The 27,381-nt window shown below is 41.2% G+C and overlaps 1 protein-coding gene across 1 annotated transcript in view; it reads right to left on the bottom strand.

The window, feature by feature from the left end:
- Positions 1–2,737: 2,737 nt before the first annotated feature.
- The window catches only part of ITGA8 (integrin subunit alpha 8), a 190,294-nt gene continuing 165,650 nt past the window's right edge, over positions 2,738–27,381 (bottom strand). The window contains exons 27-30 of the mRNA XM_086714858.1: positions 23,985–24,098; positions 16,764–16,865; positions 7,271–7,393; positions 2,738–5,583 (exon numbers count right to left, since the gene is read on the bottom strand). Of these exons, the coding sequence (XP_086570984.1) occupies positions 5,497–5,583; positions 7,271–7,393; positions 16,764–16,865; positions 23,985–24,098 (426 nt within the window). The 3' untranslated portion in view covers positions 2,738–5,496. The remainder of the gene's footprint in view (positions 5,584–7,270; positions 7,394–16,763; positions 16,866–23,984; positions 24,099–27,381) is intronic.

Here is a 27,381-nt window from a genome sequence, read left to right as displayed (position 1 = left end):
AGGCATAACCTGTAAAGATCTGCACAAACTTCACAGAGCAAGTGTGCAACTTGGAAGGGAATTTCACTTTGTCACAGAACCTTACATTCTGATTAGAAAATACTGATGCAGGGGTTCCTGGTGGCTCAGTTGGGTAAGCATCTGACTCTTGATTTCTGCTCAGGTCATGATCTCCTGGTTTGTGAATTCGAGCCCCACGTCAGGCTCTGCACCAAGGTGCAGAGCTTACTTGGGATTCTCTTTCTCTCTCTCTCTGCCTCTCCCCTGTTCACTCTCTCTTTCTCTCTCAAAATAAATAAATAAACCTAAGAAAAGAGAAGGTATTGATGCATTTAAGTGTCTACATATAAAATGGCTGGAAGGGACAAAGATATCAACAGAATTTGTTGAGAAGAGCGAGTTCTCACTGCACACATCCAACTACAAAGCCTTTTACTTCTGTAAAAGACATGGTAAGATGGTTTTTTCCCTCACTATGAACATGTTTAGGCTTTAACCAGTGTGGTTGGCCTAGAATAGACCCTTCTGTGTGTGTCACAGGAAGTCTTGCCCCACTCAGGCAAGTTGGTACTGGGATAGTGCTTTGATGGTCAGCTCCGATATTACCAAATCTCAGATTTGGTTTTGCATTTTTTTCATCTGGGATACACAGGCATCCTTGAAAACCACCATAAGCCTTTAGATATATATATGTAGGCTTTGAAGTGTGAGTGATATATAATATGAAGTGAGAGATTCATCTGATAGCTTGCTTTAGGCTATAAGGAAGGCATGGGAATGTGGGGTTCTTCTTGTTGGGATTCATGGATACTGGCCAAATGGCAGGTCTTTAAATGTCTTACAGGGTATGGCCAGCACATTGGTCTATATTGAATGGTTGATAAATATTAGAACTCAAAATTAAATGTCTATATCAAATAACTGAATTCTAGTGAAATACAATTAAAGTATTTCTTGGAAACAATTACCAAAATATTTTAGAATACTGACAGAATTATGAAGGAAACAGTATATTTAGGTTAATGCAAATTGATCTAGTGCTCTTAAGAAGCAATCTTTTCAAGAACCACAAAAAGCTTCTATACTTTGACCAAGTAAAGACATGTGAAGTTCATTCATTGAAGTAACCAAGAGAAGCCTCATGGATGAACGTTATTCTTAAAATTATTCTTATTATTCTTAAAATTATTAAAGTTAATTATTAAAATTATTCTTAATGGTATTCTTAAAATTTTTTTAATGTTTATTATTTATTTTTATTTTTTAAACTTTTTTTATGTTTATTTATTTTTGAGAGAGAGGGAGAGACAGAGCATGAGCAGGGGAGGGGCAGAGAGAGGGAGACACAGAATCCAAAATAGGCTCCAGGCTCCGAGCTGTCAGCCCAGAGCCCGACGTGGGGCTTGAACCCACAAACTGCAAGATCATGACCTGAGCCAAAGTTGGACGCTCAACCAACTGAGCCACCCAGGTGCCCTTATGTTTATTTATTTTTGAGAGAGACAGAGACAGATCATGAGTGGGGGAGGGATGGAGGGAGGGAGACCAAGAATCCAAAGCAGGCTGAGCTGTCAGCACAGAGCCGGATGTGGGGTTCAAACCCACAAACCGTGAGATTATGACCTGATCTGAAGTTGGACGCTTAACCGACGGAGCCACCCAGGTGCCCCTCAATTTAATGTTATTCTTAATAAATGAATCTGTGAAGAACTATTTCTGATGAGAGGGGGGATGTTTAAACAAAAGATGGCCTACTAATTGAAAAGAACTTGGGGTAACTATTAAAATAACATTGTATGCACACTATGTGTGCACCCTGGGGCTTTGTAATGGAAGTAGATTACAAAAGTACATGTTCCCTGTGATTATTATTATACACATAGGTATATTTATTTATTTATTCTAGAAATGTTTGTGAGCACTGACTATATAGCAGAGGTTGGTCCTAGGTCCTGGAGACACAAAGGTGAAAAGATTATGTTTCCTGCTCGCATTAAGGGTCATTGCAGTTGGAAGATAGTCATGCAAACAAAAGGAAAAGGGTAGTGATTCGTAAAATGCCATTAGGCAGCTGGAGACATAGCTTGGCTGAAGACACAGAAGAGTGCTTCATAAAGGAGCTAAGATTTTGGGGAGCCTGTGTGGCTCAGTCGGTTAAGTGTCTGCCTCTTGATTTTGGTTCAGGTCATGATCTCATGGTTCACGAGTTCAAGCCCCACATTGGGCTCCATGCTGATAGTCTGGAGCCTGCTCGGGATTCTCCTTCTCCATCTCTCTCTGCCCCTCTCCAGCTTGTGTGCACTTTCTCTCCCTCTCAAAAATAAATAAATAAACTTTAAAAAGGTGCTAAGATTTTTATATGGACAAAATTTGAAAGGCAATGTAGAGAAAAGTAATCAGTTGTATAAGGGTAGAGTTATTAGAAGTAACTTAAAAAATTTTTTTTAAATACCTTTATTGGGATTTAATTCACATATTATAAAACTTACCCGTTTAAAGTGTACAATTCAGTATTTTTTGGGGTATTCATGGAGTTATGCAAACATCACCACAATCTAAGTTTAGAACATTCTCATCATCCCAAAGAAATGTTGTATTCTCACTCTTCCAGATTTCTTCCAACATTAAATGTCTTTATAATAATGAAAAATCAAAGCATAAAGACAGAAACGTTTGATCTCTGCTATTGTGGGAAAGCTGTACGTTGTGTGCAAAACAGACCACAAGTACGTCATCGTGTCTTTAATTTTTCATTTTATTAGTGACAAGGTTAATAGGCATGTGAAAATCTTCACAGATATCTACACATGTATTTAAATAAAAGAAGAAAAAAAAGGAGTTGAAAAAGTGGGGGTTTCAGTGGTGACTAGTCCATGTTTATTTACTGTATAAAAATCTCCAAGTGTATAAAACTTGATTTGCCCATTTTTTCCACGTCTTCTAAGCCAGCTGTAAGAATTTCAAAAGGGATATCTAAGATATACATAGACTCTAACAGAAGCATGGTACAACATGAATTATGAAAGTGATCGGCAGTGTTATGGCGAGAAGCAGATACTCTCAGTGCATTGACAGAGTGTTCCTTAAGCGGCGGTGCTGCTCGGGAACCGATGACTGGTGGGTTCACCTGACCTCAGGTGCCCCCTTTCCTCCATTTGCTTCCACATCTGAGGTGGCAGAGGGGGCCACTGTGTGTGTGATGGTCCTCTGTCAAATGTCCGTCTTTGCAGAGAGGACCACTCTTGGCTGAGACTGTGAGGAAACCTCAGATCTCGCTCCGTTCCAGGTCCTAGTCTTGTTCCTGGCATCTGTCCTTTCCTCCGGGTGTCTGTGTGACCCAGCTCATGGGGTCCTACATTTATGTAGCCCTAGGGGTTCTGAGTTTCTTCACGAATGTTAACTTAAAAGGCAATGGGTGGGTTTTCTCAGGGTCCTTCTAGAACCCCAAATCCTTAGGAGCTAATCTCTATTGGCCCAAAGTCAGGCATGATGACAAGAGTTAGGGTGTTATGTGGGGGCGGAGAAACCTGTTTGGCACTCCTCCAATCCCATATAGACAGCCACCTCCTTGCCAAACCAATTCTACCTGGAGGACTAACACAGAAGACCTGCAGAGGCTGGTGTGGGACCCTCAAACTCTCTGAGGCACCTGTGGTTCTCACCCACAGTCGGCCATATGCCCTGGGAGCCAGACTTCTGTCCTTACAGACTTGAAACTGCTACCGTGACAGGATTTAATTCACAACTGGGAAAAATATGAACTGCGTCAGAGTATCCTTCCATGAGCCTTGCATTTGGTTTCCAAGGAAGATCTGCAACTATAGCCAAATGGCTGGCCTCCAGGCTAAGGCACAACAGAAAATTTAGTGTCTGTGAGTTTGGCTCATCTTTCAAATAAAGTGTGATTGCTGACGCTGGGAATACAACTTTTCCAACTGCTTTGTAAACCTAAGGATTTTGGTCCACTTGCTCGATTATATGTAATAGGATATTAATTAAAAAAATAACTAATGCCAGTGTAAACATACATGCTTTAGATACGTAGGTCTATAAAATATTGCACATAAATATAAAATTTGTTCAGCATTTCTTCATGGTAATTTTTCATGATCATAAAAAGGCTACAAAACTGTGCAGATTATATAACTTTGGCTGGTCAAGTTTACTTCAGAAACGATGACATTACACACGACTATGGATTATTTACAAGAGTTTTAAACATCAACTTTCTGTGGTGGTTAAATTTTAGGTGATGGGAGAATAGCTTAAATAAAGGTTATTTTCTGAAGTTGTGTATTATAAAGATTAGTGGTAAAAATGAGTAGTAAGGTTAGAATAGGAAATTCTAAATAAAATTCTTAGGAATCCCTTTTCTGGGTTCATCTCACATCTGCATAACTTTGTATTTCTTTCCCATGTATGCTTGATGTGTCTTCTCTGTGTATATAGATTTGAGGAATAGTAGAGAAATAGGTTATTTAATCCCAAACTAAGTATTGCTGTTGTTCCTTATAGATATTAAAAATAATGTTTACCCATATTGTAAAACTGTTTTTGTATCAATGGACTCAGAAATTTTACCCTTACTTTTAAACACCACACAGGTGTGAGAGGACCTTGAAATCTGTGTATTGCTAATTAAGTCAATAGAAAGCATTTTTTTTTGGTATGAAAGGAAATATAAATACAACTTTTTGCCAAGCTAAATCAAGCAGATGTGAGTCCTCGGAAAGTGTGAATCCAAGTGATTTCAGGTGGCAGGCAGCTAAGTATTAAGGGAAACTGTCTGCTTTTTCTTAGCGCTGTCTAAAGATGTTCTGTGAATTTATCTGCACCAGATGGTTACCTTAGAAGGAAATTTAGTGAGTGATTTCGAGAACCAGCTAACCAAATCTTAATGTCCAAATCTTCTAGATGACCAGGATATCTGCCCAGAGACATGGAAAATAAATAAATAAATTGTTATCCTCAGTTACAAGATTATCTTTGTCGTTTCAAAAGTACTTTCACAGTACCAACAACATATGCTTGTCTCCCTGAGCCATAACTTCATTAGAAATGCTTCTTTTCCAAGGGAGGTGTCAAATATTCCGCTGGATACAGTAGTGTTGGAAGGTTCGGTCCTAGTTCACCTTCTGAAGTTGACCGTAATTCCGATAGTTCATCTCTGCGACTTGAGTTGGATTTACCTGGAAAGCAACTTGAGTTCCCATGCCCATTTCAGAGTGTCTGCCAAAGGCAGAATGACTAAAGCAAAAGATGTCTTCCGTGATGGCTAATGGTTTCCACAGTGTTGAAGACGTTACCTCTCCCAGAAGGGTCTCTGGGCTCCGTGGTGTCTTCTCCAAAGTGCAGCACAGATGAGGTGATCTTTCTGGGGCCCTTCCATTTCCTAGGTCGCTGGCGGGTACAGGGAAACCTTTGTTTAACCTTTATGTTCCTTCTTTGCTTTGAACAGGACCAGTGTTCGAGTGTCTTGAACTTTGCTTTTGCTTTTCATGTCTCAATGGTTTTCTCATCTGTGAGTTGTTCCCTGTCATTCATGTCATCCTGGGGTGGTCTTGCTCTGTCAAAGAATCCGCACTGTGAAAAAGAGAAACGGGCTATACAATCAAGGTGTTCTGGGAATGGGTGAAACTCCTCGTTCTAAGAATTTTCACTTTATTGTATTTTCTATAAGAAACTGAAGTTCTGTGGATATTATCTGACCAATTCTCTGAATTAGGAGGGGAAAGCCGAGGATCCTTTACCTGCGGTGATGAATTTATTGCATAAGGCTGAGTGTTCGTGCTAGTGGGAGAATTTCCCTGTGTTATATAATCCACTTAGGGACCTCGTATATTTTTCCTGAGATTATAGCAACAAGGCCCAAAGATTTCCTCTCTGCTTTTCTGCATGTTTTTTGGAGCTAGCAGAAGTCCTAACTGCTGCTGGCCAGGGAAGGGGGACTCTCTCCTGAAGTGTGTCATAGGCTATCTCAGGGTGGAATTTAGGAAAAAGAGAGGAGAAACTTGCATATCCCTCTGTACTTGTGGAACACAGAGCATATACAGGAAAAGTAGATTGTCATTCTTTGTCTAGAAAGGTCATTCCTTTAAATCCCAGAACATCTAAGCAACTTTCTAAAGATCAACCAACAACTTGGGGAAGAAGTGATTCTAGAATCTTAATCCTCCTGAATTTCAAATTAGTATTTGGTCTAGGAGAATCTAACTTTCCCTAGAAATCTTGACCTCAATTCTTATTTATTGCTTCTTACACCAGAAGCCAAATGCATTGGGTTTTGTTGATAACTATTGAGTTGTCTTTTTTTTTTTTTTTTTCTGCAAGACTAGGACCATATTGTCAATTGTCACGCTATCATTTATGGAAACAAAGATGGTATAAATAACAGAATAACACAAAGGTCTATTTCAAAAGGTAAAAAATTCAGTAGACCGTGTAGGCTCAGGATGGCACCAAACAATTGATAATGATCAGGAAAGCTGTTATTTAACTCACATGGCAAGGTTTTCTCCATTTTTTAAGCATGCCACATATTGTTTTAAAATAAAAATACACTATGATTTTGGGGAACCCCAACAATAGTGGTTAACTAAGATGTGACTAGATTAATTACTCTTACAGTCATGTAATTGTGCCACTGTTTCTTTTTTGGAATGGAAAGGTCTGTGAAACTTGGCAGTCGTGTTGGTTTTCAGGCCAGAAACACATGAAAGAATTCATTAAGCTTTCCTAATGGAGATGGACTTATTGGCAAGATCAAAAAAAAAAAAAAAAATTCCAAGCATATAACATGCATGATCTATTTGGCCCAAGAGTCCAAGTATCAGTTAACTACTATATTAATTGCATTTGTGGTGCTTAAAAAGAAACATCTCAAACAATTGCTGATGGGACCATGTCAGCAAAAAGCTTGAGATCTTGATTAATTAAACAAGAAAAAGAAGGCTTCACAGTAACATTTTCACCACAAGTATATTGGAAAGAAGATCACAGGTCTTAGCTAAGAAAGTCTAACTTTCTCTGTATTTATTTACAAGAAATCTCCAGATAAAAGCAGCATTAAACACTCTGGGTCTTCTTAAATGTCAGCTACACAGGCATAGTAAGTTTGCCAAGACAAACAAGACACAATTTTCCCTTTATGTCTGTTAAAAATCCCCAAATCGTGCCTCTGGCATTGTCTTTTCAAATCACTAGGTGTATCCTTGTAAATCCCCTCAGTGACCTCTCTACTCAAAAAGAAAAACAAAATAAATAAACTTACCTTCCATAAAGCTAAGGTTAAGATGGCCAGAACCAATAATCCAAGAAGTATTGCTAGTATTATTACCCATAATGGGATTGAGAAGGAAACATTTGGGGTTGCCCAGATAACTGATGTCTTAATCTGAAATGGAAAATAAAGCAAATGACCTCAAATTTGAAAACTGTTGGGTGAAATAAAGTAGTAATTACCATACAATACTGGGAGTAGTTCTGAAAAGATCCATATAATAGTTGAAATCATCCTAGGGGAGATCTGAATGTCTACAGAACTCAAACATAAACTCTTAAAAAACAGCACATTCTGAGGTCTCCTAGGTTGAATGGAAGATCTAATTACAGACACTTGGTGGGTGTTTGGCTTAGAACAGCCCAGAAACCCTGGAATGGAATTGAAGTGGATCAAGACTGAGAACCAACAAGGTGAAAAGGAATGACCTTAAATTGGGCTGGACCTTTTGTGGCAGTAATGACTGCCATTGACCCTATGAAAGGCCAAGTCTGTCCACACACATTTCTCTACAGAACTGGGCTAACCTCACTGAGAAGTGAGTTGAATTGGATCCACTGGACTGTTGAATGTGCAAAAAAGATTAGAAATCACCTAATATAACCACCACTACCCACCCCCCGCCATTTTATTGATGAGAAGATTGAGTCCCAGAGGAGCTAAGTGAGTCACACAACTAATTAATGCCACCACCTCTTTATCTCTAGCTTCTGTGTTTATGATGGCCCACAGCCTCACTAGCCATCTTGGAGTTTATGGAAGTAAGCAAAGTGAATGCTAATTGTCTGGATGCATTGGGGTTGCCTTCAATCCTAGATCCAGTTTTCGGTTGCTATTAGAACTCATTTCATTCCCCACTGTTGCAAGGAAATTTGGAGGAAAAGGAGACCTTCCCAGCAGGACTGCATGCTCAGTGTCCATGAACCACCCCTCCACTCCCCCATGAGCAGAAGCCTCTCCCCTGTTGCCCATGTGCTGGGGAAATGTGTCTTTGGAGGGGCGCCTGGGTGGCGCAGTCGGTTGAGCGTCCGACTTCAGCCAGGTCACGATCTCGCGGTCCGTGAGTTCGAGCCCCGCGTCGGGCTCTGGGCTGATGGCTCGGAGCCTGGAGCCTGTTTCCGATTCTGTGTCTCCCTCTCTCTCTCTGCCCCTCCCCCGTTCATGCTCTGTCTCTCTCTGTCCCAAAAATAAATAAACGTTGAAATGTGTCTTTGGAGACCCCGACGGCAAAGAAGCTGTAGACCCCCAGACAAAACCAAGAGACCCAGTCACGCTGCTAACACCTCTGCCAAAGAAAATAGAAATGAAAATGTTCTTGGATCTGAAATGTTATTCATCCAGGCAGGTCTATCTGGTTTTAGAGAGAAGTAAGTACTGCCTCAGTTAAACCAGGCAGAGTGCTCCTCGTTTTAACTGTGTTGGTTGGAAGGATCATAGGTCCAGTTCTGATACATGTTTGGGACCTCTAGGTCACAATTCTCTAACCCACTAATCAAGAGATGATGGACTCATAGCAAAGGTTGGTGGCTCTGGAATGTGTCTTGGCTGGAAATGTATGCGTGTTTTCATAGCCTGTACCCAAGTATTGGGCCCTGACCATGATCACCTCTTTCCTCTGCCTTCTTAACTAGATTGGAGCATCCTGCCTCTGGTTTTCTCAGCTTATTAGGCTTTTCACTGCTCCTTCATCTTGGTCCATTTCCCCTATGCAGCGGACGTACTGATGACTTAATTCTCTCAATTCTCCGGTCCCAAGTACCATTGATATCCAGACCAAACAAAGGCATCAACAGTAGTGAGACTGCTAGTCATTCCACATGCTCACTAGTGCCAGGGACTTGCTCCCTGCTCTCAGTGAGGAAAAGGCTGGCCATAACCTCCTCACCATTTATACCTTCCTCCTTTGCCCGTTAATGCCCATTGCCAGCACAGTCCCTATTTCATCCAACACATCAGCAGGAAGTGCAACAATTCCATGACCATGATGGGATTACCCTCGCCCTGCTTGTTGCAGTCTAAGGACAGGACACACGGCATGTGAAGAAATGATGCACTGAAGGACTGAAAGCAGTCACAATGCCACCTGGATTCTGCAGCCTAAGTGACTTACTCTAAAACAATCCTTTGCATGTATATGGCAACATGAGCAAGATAGGGACTGATGACTTCTGAATCACTTCCCTTTATATTCTTTTCCCTTAGTAAATTACATCTAATACCTATGAAGTCAGTGCTCAATCCTCCTCTTAAAGTGTTTGGAGGAAGGACATGAGGTGATCTTTCAAAATGAAATAACATTACTGGAAGCAGACTCAAACAGTTTTGGTAATGAGAATTTCAGAATTTTGAAACTACCAGGGATGGTATTGATCATGTATGTATTCACTGGCCAGTTAGGGTGGCCCAGGAAAGAGAAAATCTGGAGCCACGGCCAATTCTGGGGTTTCTTATAAATGTTTCTTCCCCCCGAGCTCTAATTTCACTGAGGAAACAACATAGTTTCAGGCTATATTTGGTGCATGTGTTAGAGATTGCCAGAATTTACTAGTAGGTACTTTACAGTAATACAGCTAAAAGGGTTGAAAGAAAGTCCATAGACTATTCTGTTCATATTGTTAGTTTAATAAAAAGCAATGGATTGGGAGAAGAGCTAACAACTTTGCTGGGTTTCTTGGCTACTGTAGGCTTTGATGTTATTATTTAAAAAGCTTCTCATTCTTGGGGCACCTGGATGGCTCAGTCAGTTGAGCTTCTGACTTCAGCTCAGGTCATGATCTCGCGGTCTGTGAGTTCAAGCCCTGAATCGGGCTCTGTGCTGACAGCTCAGAGCCTGGAGCCTGCTTTGGATTCTGTGTTTCCCTCTCTCTCTCTGCCGCTCCCTGCTCATGCTCTGTGTCTCTCTCTCTGCCAAAAATAAATAAACATTAAAAAAAATTAAAAAAAATAAACTTCTCATTCTGTAGAAACAGGTAGGGAGGTCGCTTACAAAGAATAATGCTACATATGAAGACTTTTTTTTGCAGCAATGATGGAAAAATATGAATAAAATATTAAATTGAACAGGATATGCTTATTAGAGTCTCTTGAAGCAGAGAACAGCTTATAGGTACAATTACAAAATCTATTGGCTTTTTGTTTGCATTCACTTCCAAAGATGCTGACAGTAGTGTCTTAAAAATGTCTGAGACCAGATGATTGCTACTGTCCTTTTCAGTTCCAAAATTCTGAAATTCTCATCACCCAAACTGTCATCAGTCTTCTCCCAGTAACATTATGCTCACTTAAAAAATAACACTCCATGGGGCGCCTGGGTGGCCCAGTTGGTTAAGCGTCTGACTTCGGCTCAGGTCATGATCTCACGGTCCGTGAGTTTGAGCCCCGCGTCGGGCTCTGTGCAGACAGCTCAGAGCCTGGAGCCTGTTTCAGATTCTGTGTCTTCCTCTCTCTCTGACCCTCCCCCGTTCATGCTGTGTCTCTCTCTGTCTCAAAAATAAATAAACGTTAAAAAAAAATTAAAAAAATAATACCACTCCATTCCCCTTCTCTGGGTATTTTAAACGTTAAGATTACACATGTCATGTACATTTCCTGTAAATCATCATATGTAATTAACCAGGAGGAAAGGACAAAGAGTTCTAAAAGAACACAAACTCAAAAACTTTCCTCCTGTGCCTGCATTCTGCTTTGCTTGCCAGCTGCCTTTAGGACATCCATGTGGCACTGAGGCTGACCAATCTTCTCAATCTAAAATGGGAGCAGCTGCAAAGACCTTCCTTGGCCCCTGGTGTTTTCCAAAACTTATCTAGGCTTTTCGCTGCCTAGTCAAGAAGTCACTACACCAAGGCCAGTGGGAATATGGAAAATCAACAACACTGCCCCAGAGGATTTCTCCAGATTTCCAGGGCAGGAGAGCGCATCGGTTGTTGCTGGAAAGAGGTGGATGAAGAGTCAAGTGTAACACGTCATTGGAAGAGTCACACATGTCTTGGAAAGAGAAGTCTTTCTGAAAACACATTGATCAGGGAGTCATGTGACATATTCATGTCTATAAATGGCAATGGGGGCATTTCATCCGTGGGTGGAAATAGGTAAAGCCCAGCCTTTCGTGAAACTCAATGCTTTGTATAAATTAGAAACTTGAACTGCACAGGCAAACTTACTAGGGAAAGACTTAATTGACTACTTTTATATGACCAAAGCTTATTTAAATCTGTATCAGTGCTATGGAAATTTCAGAATGGTTTGGGAAAGCTTGGCACAAAATAAAATGTTGGAAAATACTGAAGCTTTGTTACTCATTGTTTATGTTCATCTTGCAGCTCATTTTGATAAGCCCACAAGAAGCTTACATTATCCATTGGAAAATAAATAGTAAGAAAAATAGGTCTTAATTGTCAGAGTTTGTCATGACTAAACACTAATTTACTGTAATAATTTTTCACTCATTTCAAATAAGACTTATTTAACACCCCAATGTTCTCTGGAGCTCTGTAGCTATTATCACCAGCTCCAAACTGGAACCTTGTATAACCCTGCAATAGATCAGTGCTGTCCAACAGAAATATAATGCAAGCCACATGTGTAACTTAGGAATTTTTTGAAAGAGGAAAAAGAAAGATGAGACATTAATTTTAAGAATTTATTTAACCCTAAATATCCAAACTATTATGTCAACATGTAGTTGATATAAAAATATCCACAAGACATTTTATTTATTTTTATTTTTTATTTTTTTTAACGTTATTCATTTTTGAGAGACAGAGCCCAAGCAAAGAGAGAGGGAGACACAGAATGTGAAGTAGGCTCCTGGCTCTGAGCTGTCAGCACAGAGCTTGACGTGGGGCTCGATCGAACCCACAAACCGTGAGATCATGACCTCAGCTCAAGTCAGATGCTTAACCGACTGAGCCACCCAGGTGCCCCTCCACAAGACATTTTAAATTCTTTTTCTTTTTAACAAAGTCTCCAAAATCCAGTGTGTATTTGATATTTGCAGCATATAACAACAAACCAGATTTTCAGTGGTAAAAGCAAAGTGTAGCCTCACCAAAAAAATATAGCTGCATTTAATGGACAAAAAATCTTAGACTGCTATAGTTTTTAGGTTTACATTTAAATGAGTTAACATGAAGTCAAACTTCTAGTTTACTTCTTCAGTCACAGTGGCTACATCTCAGGTACTCACTATCCACCTGTGGCTGATGGCTACCATACTGGACTACACAGTTCTAGAACATTCTGTATAGCCTCACACAAAGGTGTGATTTGCCCGATTACCTAAGCCCCTCCTTGTAAGAATCCTTCATCTAGAAGGTGGTCCGATGGCAGAAAGGGTGTATTGAGGACTAAAGGTTTCCTTTAAAAATGCAAGTGATTATATATTTCAGCTGCTTTCAGAAAGAAGGGCAGGGGCACCTGGGTGGCTCAGTCGGGTAAGCGGTTAAGCGTCTGACTTTGGCTCAGGTCATGATCTCACTGCTTGTGAACTTGAGCCCTGTGTCGGGATCTGTGCTGACAGCTCGTAGCCTGGAGCCTGGAGCCTATTTCAGATTCTCCATCTCTCTGCCCCTCCCCCACTCATGCTCTGTCTCTCTCTCTCTCTCTCTCAAATATCAATTAAAAAAAAACATTAAAAAATAAAAGAAAGAAGGGTAATGTTGACTAACTGAAGTACTTAAAATTTAGGGTGAAAAACTTAAGTGTGTGCCAACCAAACAACAAACTGTTTCAATTCATCTTTATCAAGAACCTGTAGCTATTTAAAGAAATAGTATAAAATTTTAACAATTCACTTATTATAATTATCTGCAATCTTAGGAAGTGAGATCCATAAATTATAAATGGAATTTAAACTTTCTTAAAGTGATGCTAAGTAGGGAACATTTAATCTTACGTTCATCATGTCATAAATCTCGTTCTTTATTACGGTTGAAGGACCATATATAACTTTTTAATATGCCTACATTTTATCATTGACGTTTATGATATGTTTTTGTATATTTGACAAAATACCAAGGTAGAAGGAAAAAGCTCCCTTGTATTTGCAACTGTAATTAATGCTGACATCTGTATTTATGTCTCACAAAATCTTGTGTAAACATACTTCATAGGGGTCGCAAGAATGGTTTAAATGTACCAAGATACCCTACCTATGGTGCCATTTAGAATTAAATAATAACATAAAGTGGACCAGCTGAACACACATTTTAACATTTCAATGGCCCCTATGAGATAAGCAGTTTGAACTCCACAAATAATTGTTGAATATAATAACTCTATTTTAAGGTTCTAAAGCTGTGCTAGCAATGAAATGGATTTACAGTTTCTGTGTGAGGTTTTTTCTTTAAAAATATTTTTTAATGTTTATTTTTGAGAGAGAGAGAGACAGAGCATGGACGGGGGAGAGGGCGAGAGGGAGACAAAGAATCCAAAGCAAGCTCCAGGCTCTGAGCTGTCAGCACAGAGGCCGATGCGGGGCTTGAACTCAAACCGCAAGATAGTGACCTGAGCCACCCAGGCACCCCTGTATGAGGTTTAAGGAAAGATTTTCATTAACTAGTTTCTAATAACTACAGTTGGAGTTTCTAGACAATAATATTCCCTTTCTGGATGTAAATTATAGAATTTGGCTTTAGTGGCACCACATACAAATGCCAAAGATGATTATTAAGCAAAGTGTTCAAATAACTGAATCCTGTTTTTTTCTCTGCTGCACTGTAATGACTCTGTGTTCAGTCTATTCCTTGCCTCATGCAACCTTTCCCTCACCTCTGAACACGGCAAGAGTCATGCTTCATGAGTTCATTTGTCACAAACAGACATCCTGCAGGTAGCAAATGGGGATTGCTCTCTTCTTCGAAGAAGCTCACACCGGGCTCGAAAAAATGGCTGAATCATGACCTTGTTGCCAAGGAAGTACAAACAAACTAATCAACCCGCACAAGGGCCTAGGAAAACAAGCCACCAGTCTCTAGTCTCGTCACAAAAAAAGTATCCAAGAAGGTTTACCCAATGGCAGAGTAGGGATTGGGGTTCATAGTTATGATTCCCAACTACCCATTCCAACTGATTTAGCGCCTTAAAGCAATTCTCTTCTGCTTTCTTTTCCATATAAGAAGGACCTTTGAGAAGAACTTGCTAGAAGAAAACATCAGCCAGCCCAAAGCCCAGTCCTCTCAAAGCAAGCCACAGGAAAATCATTTCCCTTGAGCGTGAGGTGGGGCAGATCTGCGAGACCTCAGAGAACCTTCATTCCGAAATGTTTTCCCAATAACCTTCATATCCATGATGTGGTAAATCATTCACCCCAGATAACAAGGCTTTTGAAAAATGCAATGACAGGAGTGGTGGGGATGGGGGAAGCACATGTATCTGATGATTTTGTGGATCTTTTGAGATGGGTTGAGAACAGCAGGCTGTCACCTGTGGCCAGTGCAGAAAGACACAATACTGTTGATGGGACTGACTGTAACATATGTTTCTTTTATGAAACACATGCTCGGAGAAAACAAAGGGACCCAGATTTATCTCCCTTAGAGCAACAAGCCTTTGAACCTCTTCGGAAGAACATCCTATATTAAAAACCCAAAGCCTCTGTTTTCTAGGTTGAACATAAATCCAAACTATGGTAGACATCTTGCTAAGGAAAGAGAGATGAGCCACATAAAGAAAGATGTGGCAGTGCTTACTTTCAAATGCCACCAAAGTTTACTCAAATACTTTGACATTTCCAGTTTGGGCTTCCTCAACCTAGAGGGAGAGGGTAAGGCATTTTGGGAGGGTTGCTATTACTGACTTGAATACCTTGTTCTAGGTGTAATGCTTGGGCTCCTCAGACATCATTTTATTAACCTTCTCGACAATGCTTTCAGGTGAATATGGTTAACAGCCCCAGCGAAGCAGAGTGATTTCCTGAAAGTTTCTTAGAGTGGGCGGAGCCAGGATGAAGCCCGGAGAATGTGTGTTTTTTTTTAAACTGTTTTTCAATTTTTTTTTTAAACGTTTTATTTATTTTTGAGACAGGGAGAGACAGAGCATGAACAGGGGAGGGGCAGAGAGAGGGAGACACAGAATCTGAAACAGGCTCCAGGCTCTGAGCTGTCAGCACAGAGCCCGACACGGGGCTTGAATTCACGGACCGTGAGATGACCTGAGCTGAAGTTGGACGCTTAACCGACTGAGCCACCCAGGCGCCCCCCAGAGAATGTGTTTTGAAACACATTGGAAATGTGGGTCTTGCTCCGTGCTGCCAGACTAGATGCTAGAGATTCTCAGTGCTTTCAATGTTTTGGGGGTTTTTTGTTTTGTTTTTTTTTTGAGAGAAAGAGTGAGCACAGGGCAGGGGCAGAGAGAGAGAGAGAGAGAGAGAATCCCAGCAGGCTCTACACCATCAACACAGAGCCCACCGTGGGGCTCAGTCTTAACCACTGCGAGATTACGACCTGAGCCGAAATTACAAGTTGGATGCTTAACTGTCTGAGCCACCCAGGCGCTTTTAAAGCACAGTGCCAGACCTACTGAATCCTGATGTTTGGGGTGAGGGCTTAGCATGTTTCTATCTTTAAAGTCACATGAGTGATGCTTCTTTGCATACTCAAGAGTTGCAAATCACTAATCAATGGATTCATCTAGTTTAAATGACTAAAAGTAGATCAGGCTATAGAAAGATTAAATTTTGTAATTACATTTAAGACCTAGGCTGATAAGACACATTATGATAGTATCAACTTATATACCATCCACAACAGTGCTTCTCAAATTGTTCTGGGTACACGATGCCCTGATGATTTTGAGAAAATGAAGATTCTAACTCAGCAGGTATGAGTTGGCTGTCAGTAAGGTTTAATAGCCTCAATTTGAAAATAACATTTCATTCAAATGAAGCTCATAGTGTACTTTTCTTTTCAGGTGAAAATTATAGTTCTTTGCCTAGAAAGGAAAGATGACTGTCTAAGGTCATCCAGCTGTCCCTAAGGAAGAGACTCCTTCCTCCCCACCTCACTCACCATGCTGTCCTTAAAGTTAAACAATCAGAAAATAAGTAAATAAATAAACAGAATTAAACAATCGGGGCAATTTCATTATAATGATCATTGCTATCTGGACTCCTTTCAAACAAAATGGCTTGATTAAAAAGTGATACTAGTCTGGGGCACCTGGGTGGCTTAGGTGATAAAGGATCCAACTCTTGATCTCGGCTCAGGTCATGATCTCATGGTTCAGGAAGTTCAAGCCCCGCCTCAGGCTCTTCCCTGACGGCGTTGAGCACGCTTGAGATTCTGTCTCCCTCTCTCTCTGCCCCTCCCCTGCTTTCTCTCTCTCTCTCAAAATAAATCAATAAACTTAAAGAAAAGTGGTATCAGTCCTGCACTCTCAAGTTTCTCAAGTTAATGTAATGAGCACTTAAATGTAGCACAAGTTGAATAGTGATTTAAAAAATGATTAGTTCAGTGAAATTGTGCGTCTATATTTTTCAGATACTTACTCCTATGCTCCCCTCTGGGAGTTTTGCTGGCTGATCTTGATAAGGCATCTTCTTAACTTTGAAGGACACCAGGGATGCAAGAGAATAGGGATCATTTTTTCTCTGAAATTAAAAATATATATTTAAATATATTCCATGTAAATCTTTTAGAAGTTACAATGGCAGCCACTGTTTTCAGTGTCTCCCATTTCCAAAGCAAAATTCCACCTTCTTTCTTTCTTCTTTTTCTCTCTTTAAATAAATTTTTCCCCATCCAATGATCCATCCATCCATCCATCCATCCTGATATCTTTGTAGATATCCATGCAACTGTCCATCTAACCGTCCCCCCAACAATCCATCCTCTTCTTAGTTCTAAAAAGAATTTGGCTTATTAACAAAAGACTTGGTACAATGATGTTAGAATAAAAGCAGAACATCAGAGTCCCTAAAAGGAGTTTAGTAATCCAGCACAAGGATTACTACAGTTGCTGCGAGTGAAGAACAAAAGGCAGGTATAGTGAGTTACAAAACTCTTATTATATGATAGAGGGAACTGTTTTAGGAGAGAGACTGGTACTAAATTATAAAGGAATTGATCACATTTCATCTTATCAGAAGACCCGGGAAGGCTCTCTCAGTCTCCGTACTGTTAGGATTTGGGTTGAACGCGGGACTGTCCTGAACACTGCAGGATGTATAGCAGCAGCTGTGGTCTTTACCCGCTAGATGCCAGTAGCACCTCAACCCCAGGTGTGATAACCAAAAATATCTGTAATTATTGCCAATGTCCCTGGGAAGCAAAATCCCCTTGGTTAAGAACCACAGACTTAGAGCCATAGCGTTTTTGAGAGAACTTTTCAGCATAAGTTTTTGTCTGTTTGTTTAATTGGTTCTCACATTAACTGTTGATTAAAGCCAAAGGAAAATATTTAAGAGCAAGTCAAGGAGAGCCATTTTGAGAATGTAAGCCTCTGTGGTTCTCCTCCATTTAACTTGAGACAGTGATTACAGCTATCCAGTCTTGGGCTGTAATTGGCTCTCAAGGCTCTTGAGAGCAGAGTGTTAAAATTTCAGCAGTTTTGAGTATCACTAGTTAAACAGAACCATTATTAAAGTTTAAATATACATAACCTTCAGAAAATTATATTTTTAGAAAGGTAATACACACTCAAAGCTCACTATTTCTTAATTATTTTATTATATTTTACTGGTATCTGTGCTCTGGATATTATTTAGGTCTATTGGACCTGGGAGTGGAAATACTACGTGATGGTGTACAGGAGCCTCACCTCCCAATTCCGTATTTGGTGACATTGTGTTGGCAGCTTGAAATCGGCCATGGTGGGGATATTTACACCATGGGAATCAGCAAATGCTACATATTGGAGCTTTTCTCCCGCTCCCCCAGAGCAGTTTATTAAACATTCACGAGCACTTCCCCACCTATAATCCAGTGTTGGGTTGCTTGCGGCCAGTCCATCAGGTTGGATTGTAATAATTTTGTTTACATTTTTTTTTACAAAGTTCTTTTTTTTTTTCCCCTGTGGCTGAATTTTTTCCCTCCCTTTAATAAACCCCATTTCCTCTAGATGATAAGCATAGGCTAGACCATGCAAAACTTTTAAATACTTGAAGTCACTCTATCTTTGACTTTTTCTTTGTTTCTACCCTAACATTCCAGGATAAGCAACTTTATTCATTTGGAAAAAATTCTTTTTTTGGTGGCTGCTGTCTCCTGGCTTTTCCATTTTACCCGAAAGCTGGATTTTTTGTTTGTTTATGTGAGAGGTGTTTTTTAAAACGTGGAAAACCTTGGGGCATCTGGGTGGCTCAGTTGGTTGAGTGTCTGACTTCGGCTCAGGTCATGATTTCACAGCCTGTGAGTTGGAACCCTGCTTCCTGCTCTGTGCTGACAGCTCAGAGCCTGGAGGCTTCTTCAGATTCTGTGACTCCCTCTCTCTCTGTCCCTCCCCTGCTTGTGCTCTGTCTCTGTCTGTCTTAAAAATAAATAAAAGTTAAAAAAAATTTCTTTAATGTGGAAAACCTGGCTAATAAAATTTTGTGTGCACTTGGTGATTTTTTAATTTTTTTATCTTTCTTTTTGTGAGAGAGATTGTGAGCAGGGAAGAGGGGCATAGGGAGAGACAGAGAGAGAACCTTAAGCAGGCTCCACACTCAGCGTGGAGCCCAGTGTGGGGCTGGATTCCACAACTCTGGGATCATGACCTGAGCTGAAATCAAGAGTTGGACGCTCAACTGACTGAGCCACCCAGGCGCCCCTGATCTACTCTTTATTCTCCAAAACAAGGTTTCTGCCACTCTTTTCAGTAGGAAAATGTATTTTTGCCCATTTTTCTAAGATGCTCTGGAGCACTAAGGAATGAGAAACGTCAGCTATTAGGCTTCGATCAGCTAGGCGCACCAAAGATTCGCTCCTCTTGTGGATGCAAGTCAAAGGCATGGTGCAGGTAAGTATTTAATTCGTGAACAATAGTTGGGAGCAGATTCATTCCATGTTTAAAGGTGAATGCTTTCAGCCATGGTCTTTACATAACTACATTATTCTTGTTATTAAAAAATTTTTTAATGTTTATTTCTGAGACAGAGAGCACGAGTGGGGGAGGGGCAGCGAGAGAGGGAGACACAGAATCAGAAGCAGGCTCCAGGCTCTGAGCTGTCAGCACAGAGCCCGACACGGGGCTCGAGCTCCCAAACGGTGAGATCATGACCTGAGCCAAAGTCGGTGGCTCAACCAACTGAGCCACCCAGGCGCCCCCATTATTCTTATTATTAAAATAAATCATGGGGCATCTGGGTGGCTCTTGCTTAAGCGTCTGACTCTTGATTTCGGCTCAGGTCACTATCTCACAGTCGTGGGATGGAGCCCCACATCGGGCTCTGCACAATCTCTCTCTCTCTCTCTCTCTCTCCTGCCCCCCGCCTCTCCGTCCCCCTCTCCCCTGCTATCGCTCTCAAAAAACAAACCAAAACAAAAAATCTCTTCTTCCATATAGCAATCTATTCATGTAGCTGCAATAGGCTTGAAAAAGCAGCTGGAGTTAATATCCCTCAACAATATCTCAGACCTTCAAGCTGCCCCAGCTAGCAGTTAATCCTCAGAAAATGCCCTATTCCTGTTATGGCTGCGTCATTTATACCCTGGTTTTCAGCTCACTAGCTGCCTCTGTTATTCACTTGCGCACAATGATTTGCTTATGGTCTTGGTACTAATAAAAGTCCTCTAGTTGGTAACAAACGGACAGTGAGGCTTTTGAACTGGTTAAATACAGAGTGTGGCTAGTAACATCTTTCCTTCCCACCTTCCCACCGCTTAATTCCTTCTCAAGAATTGTTTTTGACCACACAGCCCATGTGTAAGTTCTCAACATTTACCAGAAACAAAGCCTTGTGAGACGACAAAGATTTTACTGGTAAAATCTTACACTGTGAAGGATTGTTTTAAGCCACAGTCACAGGACAGGGTGTCATTCAGGATTAACCTAAATAAAATCTTTTTCTGACCAGTTTGCACGTTCACCAAGTGGACAGAAACAAACACAATGCAGCAAATCATGTCATGCAAGAATTGTAAACTTTCTAGTTTGGATTAGGAAGGCAGAAAATGTTTACCTCCTTCTGGATTGCATGACCTCCAGTATACAGTATATTCTTTGGGAGGGTGGGGAGGGAGGGAGGAAGGGAGGGAGGGAGGGAGAGAGAGATTGCAATAAAACACTCCTCTTTGGCAGTCACATTCCAAGACAGGAATAAGCAGAAACTGGGGTGGGGGGTGGGTACCGAAATTTGGGCTATGGCTGAGGGTAAATGCTGGTGACTTGGGCCACTCTCTCTGGTATCTGGTATCAAAGTGGTACTTTGTTCCGATAGGACTTTAGAACGTCCCTGCAGATTGTTCTGGTTTGACTCTGCTTGTGGTAAATATTTATAGTTTGCAAACTTCCTCAATTGGTACTGACTTCTTCCAGACTTACTGGGTCATCCTTAACAGGAAAATGAAGATGGAATTTTCTTTTTTTTTTTTTAATGTTTATTTTTGAAAGAGAGAGAGAGAGAGAGAGAGTGTGTGTGTGTGTGTGTGTGTGTGTGTGTGTGTGAGTGAGCAGGGGAGGGTCAGAGAGAGAGAGGGAGACACAGAATCCTAAGCAGGTTCCAGGTTCTGAGCTGTCAGCACAGAGCCTGATGCGGGGCTCAAACCCATGAACTGTGAGATTGTCATCTGAGCCGAAGTTGGACACTTAACCTACTGACCTACCTGGGAGCCCAGCCCCAAGATGCAACTTTCCCTCTGAAGTCCTCCTGCTGGAATAGATTAACATCACAGAACTGACACATGACATCGAAAACAATCATGTTTCCCTTGACTGTGGTGTTGTAATGATTTTAGTCCTGCTCCACCGAAGTTATTCTCCCTTATTTCAGTAGGATGTGATGATACCCAAAGTAATAGAAGGGATGGATGGTCATCATTGAGAGCACATGGGCTTGGGAATTCAGCAAGACTCCTCCTCTCAACTCCTCAATGCTGAGATCAGAAGTAACAGCCCCAAAGTACAGGGACCATGAGCAAATTGATGGAAAATACATGCTACTAGAAAGCAGTGCCTGGTGCATAGTTGGTACTCCATGATATTTGTTGAGTGAATGGATAAATAATGGTTTAGCTTAAACAAAATCAAATAAATTGGGTACTGCACTTCTCCTTGGTTTAGGCATTCAAAACTGGGGTGATTTTGCCCCCAGGGGCTATTGCCAATGTCTGGAGACATTGTTGGTGGTCACAAGTGGGGTGTGGGTTGCTACTGGCATCTAGTGGGCAGGGGCCAGGGATGCTTCTAAGCATCCTATAATGCACAGGCCAGGGCCCCCCACAACAATGAATTATCCAAGATATTAATGCTGAGATTAAGAAATCCTGCCTTAGGGGGGCGCCTCGGTGGCTCAGTCGGTTGAGCGTCCAACTTCAGCTCAGGTCATGATCTCACCGTTTGGGAGTTTGAGGCCCGTGTCGGACTCTGTGCTGACAGCTCGGAGCCTGGAGCCTGCTTTGGATTCTGTCTCCCTCTCTCTCTATCCCTCCCCAACCAGTGGTCTGTCTCTCTCTCTCTCAAAAATAAATAAACATTAAAAAAAAAAAGAAATCCTGCCTTAAGTTAAAAAACAAAAACTTCACGACCTTTTAAAAAATACCTTTAACTTTCTATTTATCTTCTTTTTATTTAAATTAAATAAGATTTATGAGACTATGGAGGTATTTTCAATCACAGAAAACGTGAAAATCCCGAGGTATGAAATTCTATATTTTAATAGCTACACTCAACAGGATTCTACCATTTGATTTTCTTTTTTTTTTTTTTCAACGTTTTTTTATTTCTTTTTGGGACAGAGAGAGACAGAGCATGAACGGGGGAGGGGCAGAGAGAGAGGGAGACACAGAATCGGAAGCAGGCTCCAGGCTCTGAGCCATCAGCCCAGAGCCCGACGCGGGGCTCGAACTCACGGACCGTGAGATCGTGACCTGGCTGAAGTCGGACGCTTAACCGACTGCGCCACCCAGGCGCCCCACTACCATTTGATTTTCTATGCACAATGAACCAAATGAATTTTTTAGTAGTTAAAATATGAGCAAGAACGTATAGACTTGGTGGGGTTTTTATTTTAGCTCATTTCCCCCTTTCTAAATCCTTTCTAAACAACAAGGTCACAAAGTAGTCTCATTTAAATAAACGGCTCTTTCCAAACGGAGAAATTAATCTGCTTAGTATAAAAGAGATTTAAAACCTTGACAATGCACACAACCAGCAGAATTATCTGCAGCAGTGTGGGATGCCACAGTACAGAGAGGCCGAAGCAGCGAAGAAGAATCTATGAATCACACATATGTGTCTCTTCACCGAGATGCCTCCTGGCTGGAACCCAGACTGTAGGAACACTAAACAACTGCAACTTTCTAGGGCAATCTCCCTTCTCCCTTCTTTTTTTTTTTTTTTTTTTTAATTTTTTTTTTTTTTCAACGTTTATTCACTTTTGGGACAGAGAGAGACAGAGCATGAACGGGGGAGGGGCAGAGAGAGAGGGAGACACAGAATCAGAAACAGGCTCCAGGCTCTGAGCCATCAGCCCAGAGCCTGACGCGGGGCTCGAACTCACAGACCGCGAGATCGTGACCTGGCTGAAGTCGGACGCTTAACCGACTGCGCCACCCAGGCGCCCCTCCCTTCTCCCTTCTTAATTGGGTTCTATTTTGACCCTCCTGGGCCTGTGGCTTGCACTGTGCTCTTACACTCACCATCATCCCACTGGCTAATATTTACTGAAGAACTACTGTGTGCTGGGCACTGGGTATAAAGAGGTGAGCTAAAGAGATTTATTTGAATCTGAGTTACTGTCTAAAGGTCTTAGGGACACAGGGTATTTAAATGGTCTTCACCTCAAATCTGGTGAAGGAATATTACTGAGCCATAAAAAGGAAGTCCTGTCTTTTGTGACAACGTGGCTGGACTTGGAGGACATTATGCTAAGTGAAATAAGGTAGACAAAGAAAGGCAAATACTGTGTGAAATCACTTCCATGTGAAACCTAAAAAAGCAGAACTCAGAAATAGAGTAGATCAGATTGGTGGTCGCCAGGGGCTGGGTGGGGTAATTGGGGACAAGTTGGTCAAACGGTACAAACTACCAGCGATAAGATGAATAAGTTCTGAGGATCTGATGTATAATTAACAATACGGTCTTGTGTTCTTGAGAGCTGTTAAGAGAGTAGATCTTAAAAGTTAACCACCTGCCCTCCACAAACATGCCAAGGTAATTACGTGAGGGGTTGGAGGTATTAACTAACTTCAGTGTCGTAGTCATTCCCAAATGTATACGTGTATCAAATCATCACCTTGTACACCTGAAATTTACATACATTGTATGTCAACAATATCTCAATAAAGCTGGAAAAAATAATGTCTTCAGCTGATGGGAAAGACGACCGGCTGATACCGGCTCAACTCCTTCATAGACACTTCTCTTAAAAATGTTTTAAAATTGAAACACTTAAAAATATTCATAAAAATTTTAAGTTAAAAATTAAATCAAAATTTTCAAATGAAAAAAATTCAATTTGTTTTAAATTTTAAAATGACAACATTTAAAAATCCTTTCTAGAAAAGCTTCCTGCTGAGCTTTTGAGAAGAGGTTCCCTGCAGGGTGTGTGCATATGAGTCAGTGTTGTTACCTGGAGGAAGGTCTTGGCCCATAACCGTGATCTGACTTTTAGGACGGCACTTTCTCCTCCTTCTAGTCGCCCCACCACGCAGGAGATTTGTAAGCACTCGATATTTGTACAATTCTGCAAAAAACACAACAGCGATGTCTTTATTTTTATTTATTTTTTTTTCAACGTTTATTTATTTTTGGGATAGAGAGACAGAGCATGAACGGGGGAGGGGCAGAGAGAGAGGGAGACACAGAATCGGAAACAGGCTCCAGGCTCTGAGCCATCAGCCCAGAGCCCGACGCGGGGCTCGAACTCATGGACCGCGAGATCGTGACCTGGCTGAAGTCGGACGCTTAACCGACTGCGCCACCCAGGCGCCCCAACAGCAATGTCTTTAAATTGTGGTAGAAGATCAGCATTGAAGTCAGTTTATCTACATTGCATTTTCTCAGAAGTCACCGCCTAATCCATAAATTACTCATTTAAATAACAAACAACTGCAGTGAAACAGCTTGGTAGTAATAATGCATCAATTTTACTGGTAATAAAATTTAAGCTTTTTTTTTTTGCCCCTAAGAACTTAAAACAATCTTCCTGCAGCAGTGATTGGACTGTTTTCATTTTCTCAGAACTTGGGAAGACATTTCTTATAGACATTTACAACACCTGACCCTAAACTAAGCAAGCCCTGAAATGGCTTCAGACAAAGCTCCCTGTGTCTAGATTATCTCAAAGACTCAGTGTTAGCAACACATGGACAAGCATATCTCTATAACATTCTTCTCCCTAAATTACTTCCTGCTTATAAAGCAGAATCTTGCAGATTCCATCCATTAAGCTATTTTTAAACTAGTTTCTAGGTTTGCCAATTTATAATGGGTAACTTTTCCTATAGGAGATGCATCTTTCTGGGAAGTATTCATTAAACTGATGACATTCTACCTGTCAAATCATATTTTCTGATTGGATCCAGTATGGAAATAAATGGACAACTCACCTCCATTTTCTGTGTACCCATGTGTAGGATGATACTTCTTGAATTGTACTCCCTTGCTGATTTTAATTTAATGCATAGGCTATACTCTATTTCTCATGTCTCAGGCACTGGGCACTGGCCTATAGATGCTCAATAAACATCAGTTTATTGGACATTATGTGCAGGATTTAACGGAGGCATTTCACTTTAAGTAATGGATAAGCCACAGAGGTACATGTTGCCATGAAAATCTTTGTCAAGAATCTCAGAATTCTCTAAAAGCAAAGCAGTCAGTAATGTGTATCTGGTAAATTCTGGGAAGGCCAAATTTCTACATGCTATTTCCAAATTGAGGTGGCTGGGATTTTTGTTCTATTTGGGCTGGGTGCTGAGGTGTTTGGGGTTTTGTGCCTCCAGCAGGAGCAGGAGTCCTGCAGTCCCTGTCACCTGTGAGGACCTGCATGTTTACCTGCGCTCCATTACTGACAAGCTGTGTATCTCCAATCCCACCCTCTGGAGGCAGAGGAGGGGAGTGGGAAGGAGGTGATTCTTATAAATCCCTGGAGCTGTTGATCCTGGTGAGCTAGCTCTGTTGGAGGATTCTGGAGATGGTGGTGCTCAGAATGAACCTTGAAGGGTGAGAAAGAGTGAGCTAGGCAGATGAGGACAAGACCAGTGCGCGTTCAGAAAAGAGGAGAGAAGGGTATTTGGGGCAGGGTGGACAGGTGGAAATGAGATAGGAATGAGAGAAAGTCTAGGTGGTAAAGAATTTTCCTATTTGAGCCAAGGAATTGTATTCAGAAGATCCCATTTAAGCAAGAGTTATGATTGGGTGTGTGTTTTAGGGGCAGGTGGTACGTGAGGCAAGAATGGCGGGAGGAGAGCAGGAAGCAAGGAGGGTGATAAGGGCTTGTTGCAAGAGTCCAAGTGGAAGGCAAGGAGGCTCTGAACCAACGCTGTGGGGATGGAGAGAGGAAGACAAAGTTAAGGGCAGCTCAGGAAGCAGAACGGGATAGTTGGTGACAAATTGGAGATCTTGATGAAGAAGAGGGAGGATTGGGGGGGAGCCCTTTTGGCTTGGGGAACTGAGTGGATGGGCACCAGCATTACTGAGGTGGGGAATTCTAGAGAAGCACATTCTGGGGATCATGGAGACAGTGTTTTGGACATGTTGGGACTGGCGTGGCTATTAGACATCCAGACGAACACGTACGCTGCACCCCTCGGGTCCAGAGTGCAGCAGGGATGGCTAAGATGGCAGAAGGCACGTGGGTATGGCTGGAGTTATGATCTTGCAAAACATTTCTCTGAAAGAGTGAAGTTGGTGGGGGAGGGGTGGGGCCCAAGGATGGAATGCAGAGGTACAGGGGCGGATAAGAAGCCCAAGAACAATTCTAAGAAGACGCAGGCCAACAGGCTAGAAGAGAACCAGGGGAGAAGGTTTTTGGGGGAGGCCAAGGGATGCAACTGTTGCAGGAAGCGGTTAATAGTATCCTATGCAGAAGAAGGTTTGAAAGATAAGGTTTCTGTAAGCTGAGTAGGGAAAGGACAAGAAGAAAGGCTGGAGATGAGGAGATGGGGTGGTCACTACAAGAGCAGCAGGGGCCCAGGATGAGAAAGGCAAGGACATTCTTAGGTGGAGGAGAAATTATATTTCAGTGCTAACGGATACAAATTTTTCCTATGCAAAGTGGAAATTATGATCCCAACACAGGATGTTGGCATTTTGCACTTTCAAATTCCTAATCAGAAATGGGATTCAGTAAGTTGTTTTTAACTAAACAAAAACCATAGGAGGTCTTATTTAACTTTTGATTTTAGAATAAACTTTGTATAATCACTTTCTATCCAGGACTGTTTTGACTTGAGGACATGGGGAGGCAGAGGATTTGCAATTTTCAAACCAATAAGAGAGAAAGAGAATAAAGCATGAGTTCATAAGGTCAGACATGGAAATCAAAAACTGCCTTGCTGTCATCTGCAAGTAATAAGTTTCTATGATATTCAGAAATTAAAAATCATCTTGCCTTAAAAATCCTTAATGAGAAAGAACAGGAGGGGGGGGAGAAAACCTAACCTTACAACAGAAGTGCATATAATTTTCAAGAGAATTTTAGTTACTGATCCCTACTGCCTCTGTGAACTCATGAGACGTACACTATAATGGAAGTTGATTTTTCTAAATTGTTGGTTCCCATATAGGTCTGGGCACTGGTTCTCCAGAGGGCGTTCGCATTGGTACTGCAAATTAGAGAACTCTGTAGATGCCAATCATTGTTTTTCTTTTTTAAAAATTAAATTATAAATTTTTTTTGTTGAGGTATAATTGATTAATTTTATTGAGGCATAATACACATAACGTATTAGTTTCAGGCGTACAACAAAATGATTTGGTATTTGTATATATTGTGAAATGATTGCCACAATAAGTCTAGTTAA

Source organism: Puma concolor, chromosome B4 (assembly GCF_028749965.1).
Source record: "Puma concolor isolate L17-30 chromosome B4, mPumCon1.1.hap2, whole genome shotgun sequence".
Lineage (NCBI taxonomy): Eukaryota > Metazoa > Chordata > Mammalia > Carnivora > Felidae > Puma > Puma concolor.
The sequence above is the reverse complement of the archived record's forward strand: the minus strand, read 5'-3'. Positions and strand labels throughout refer to the sequence as shown.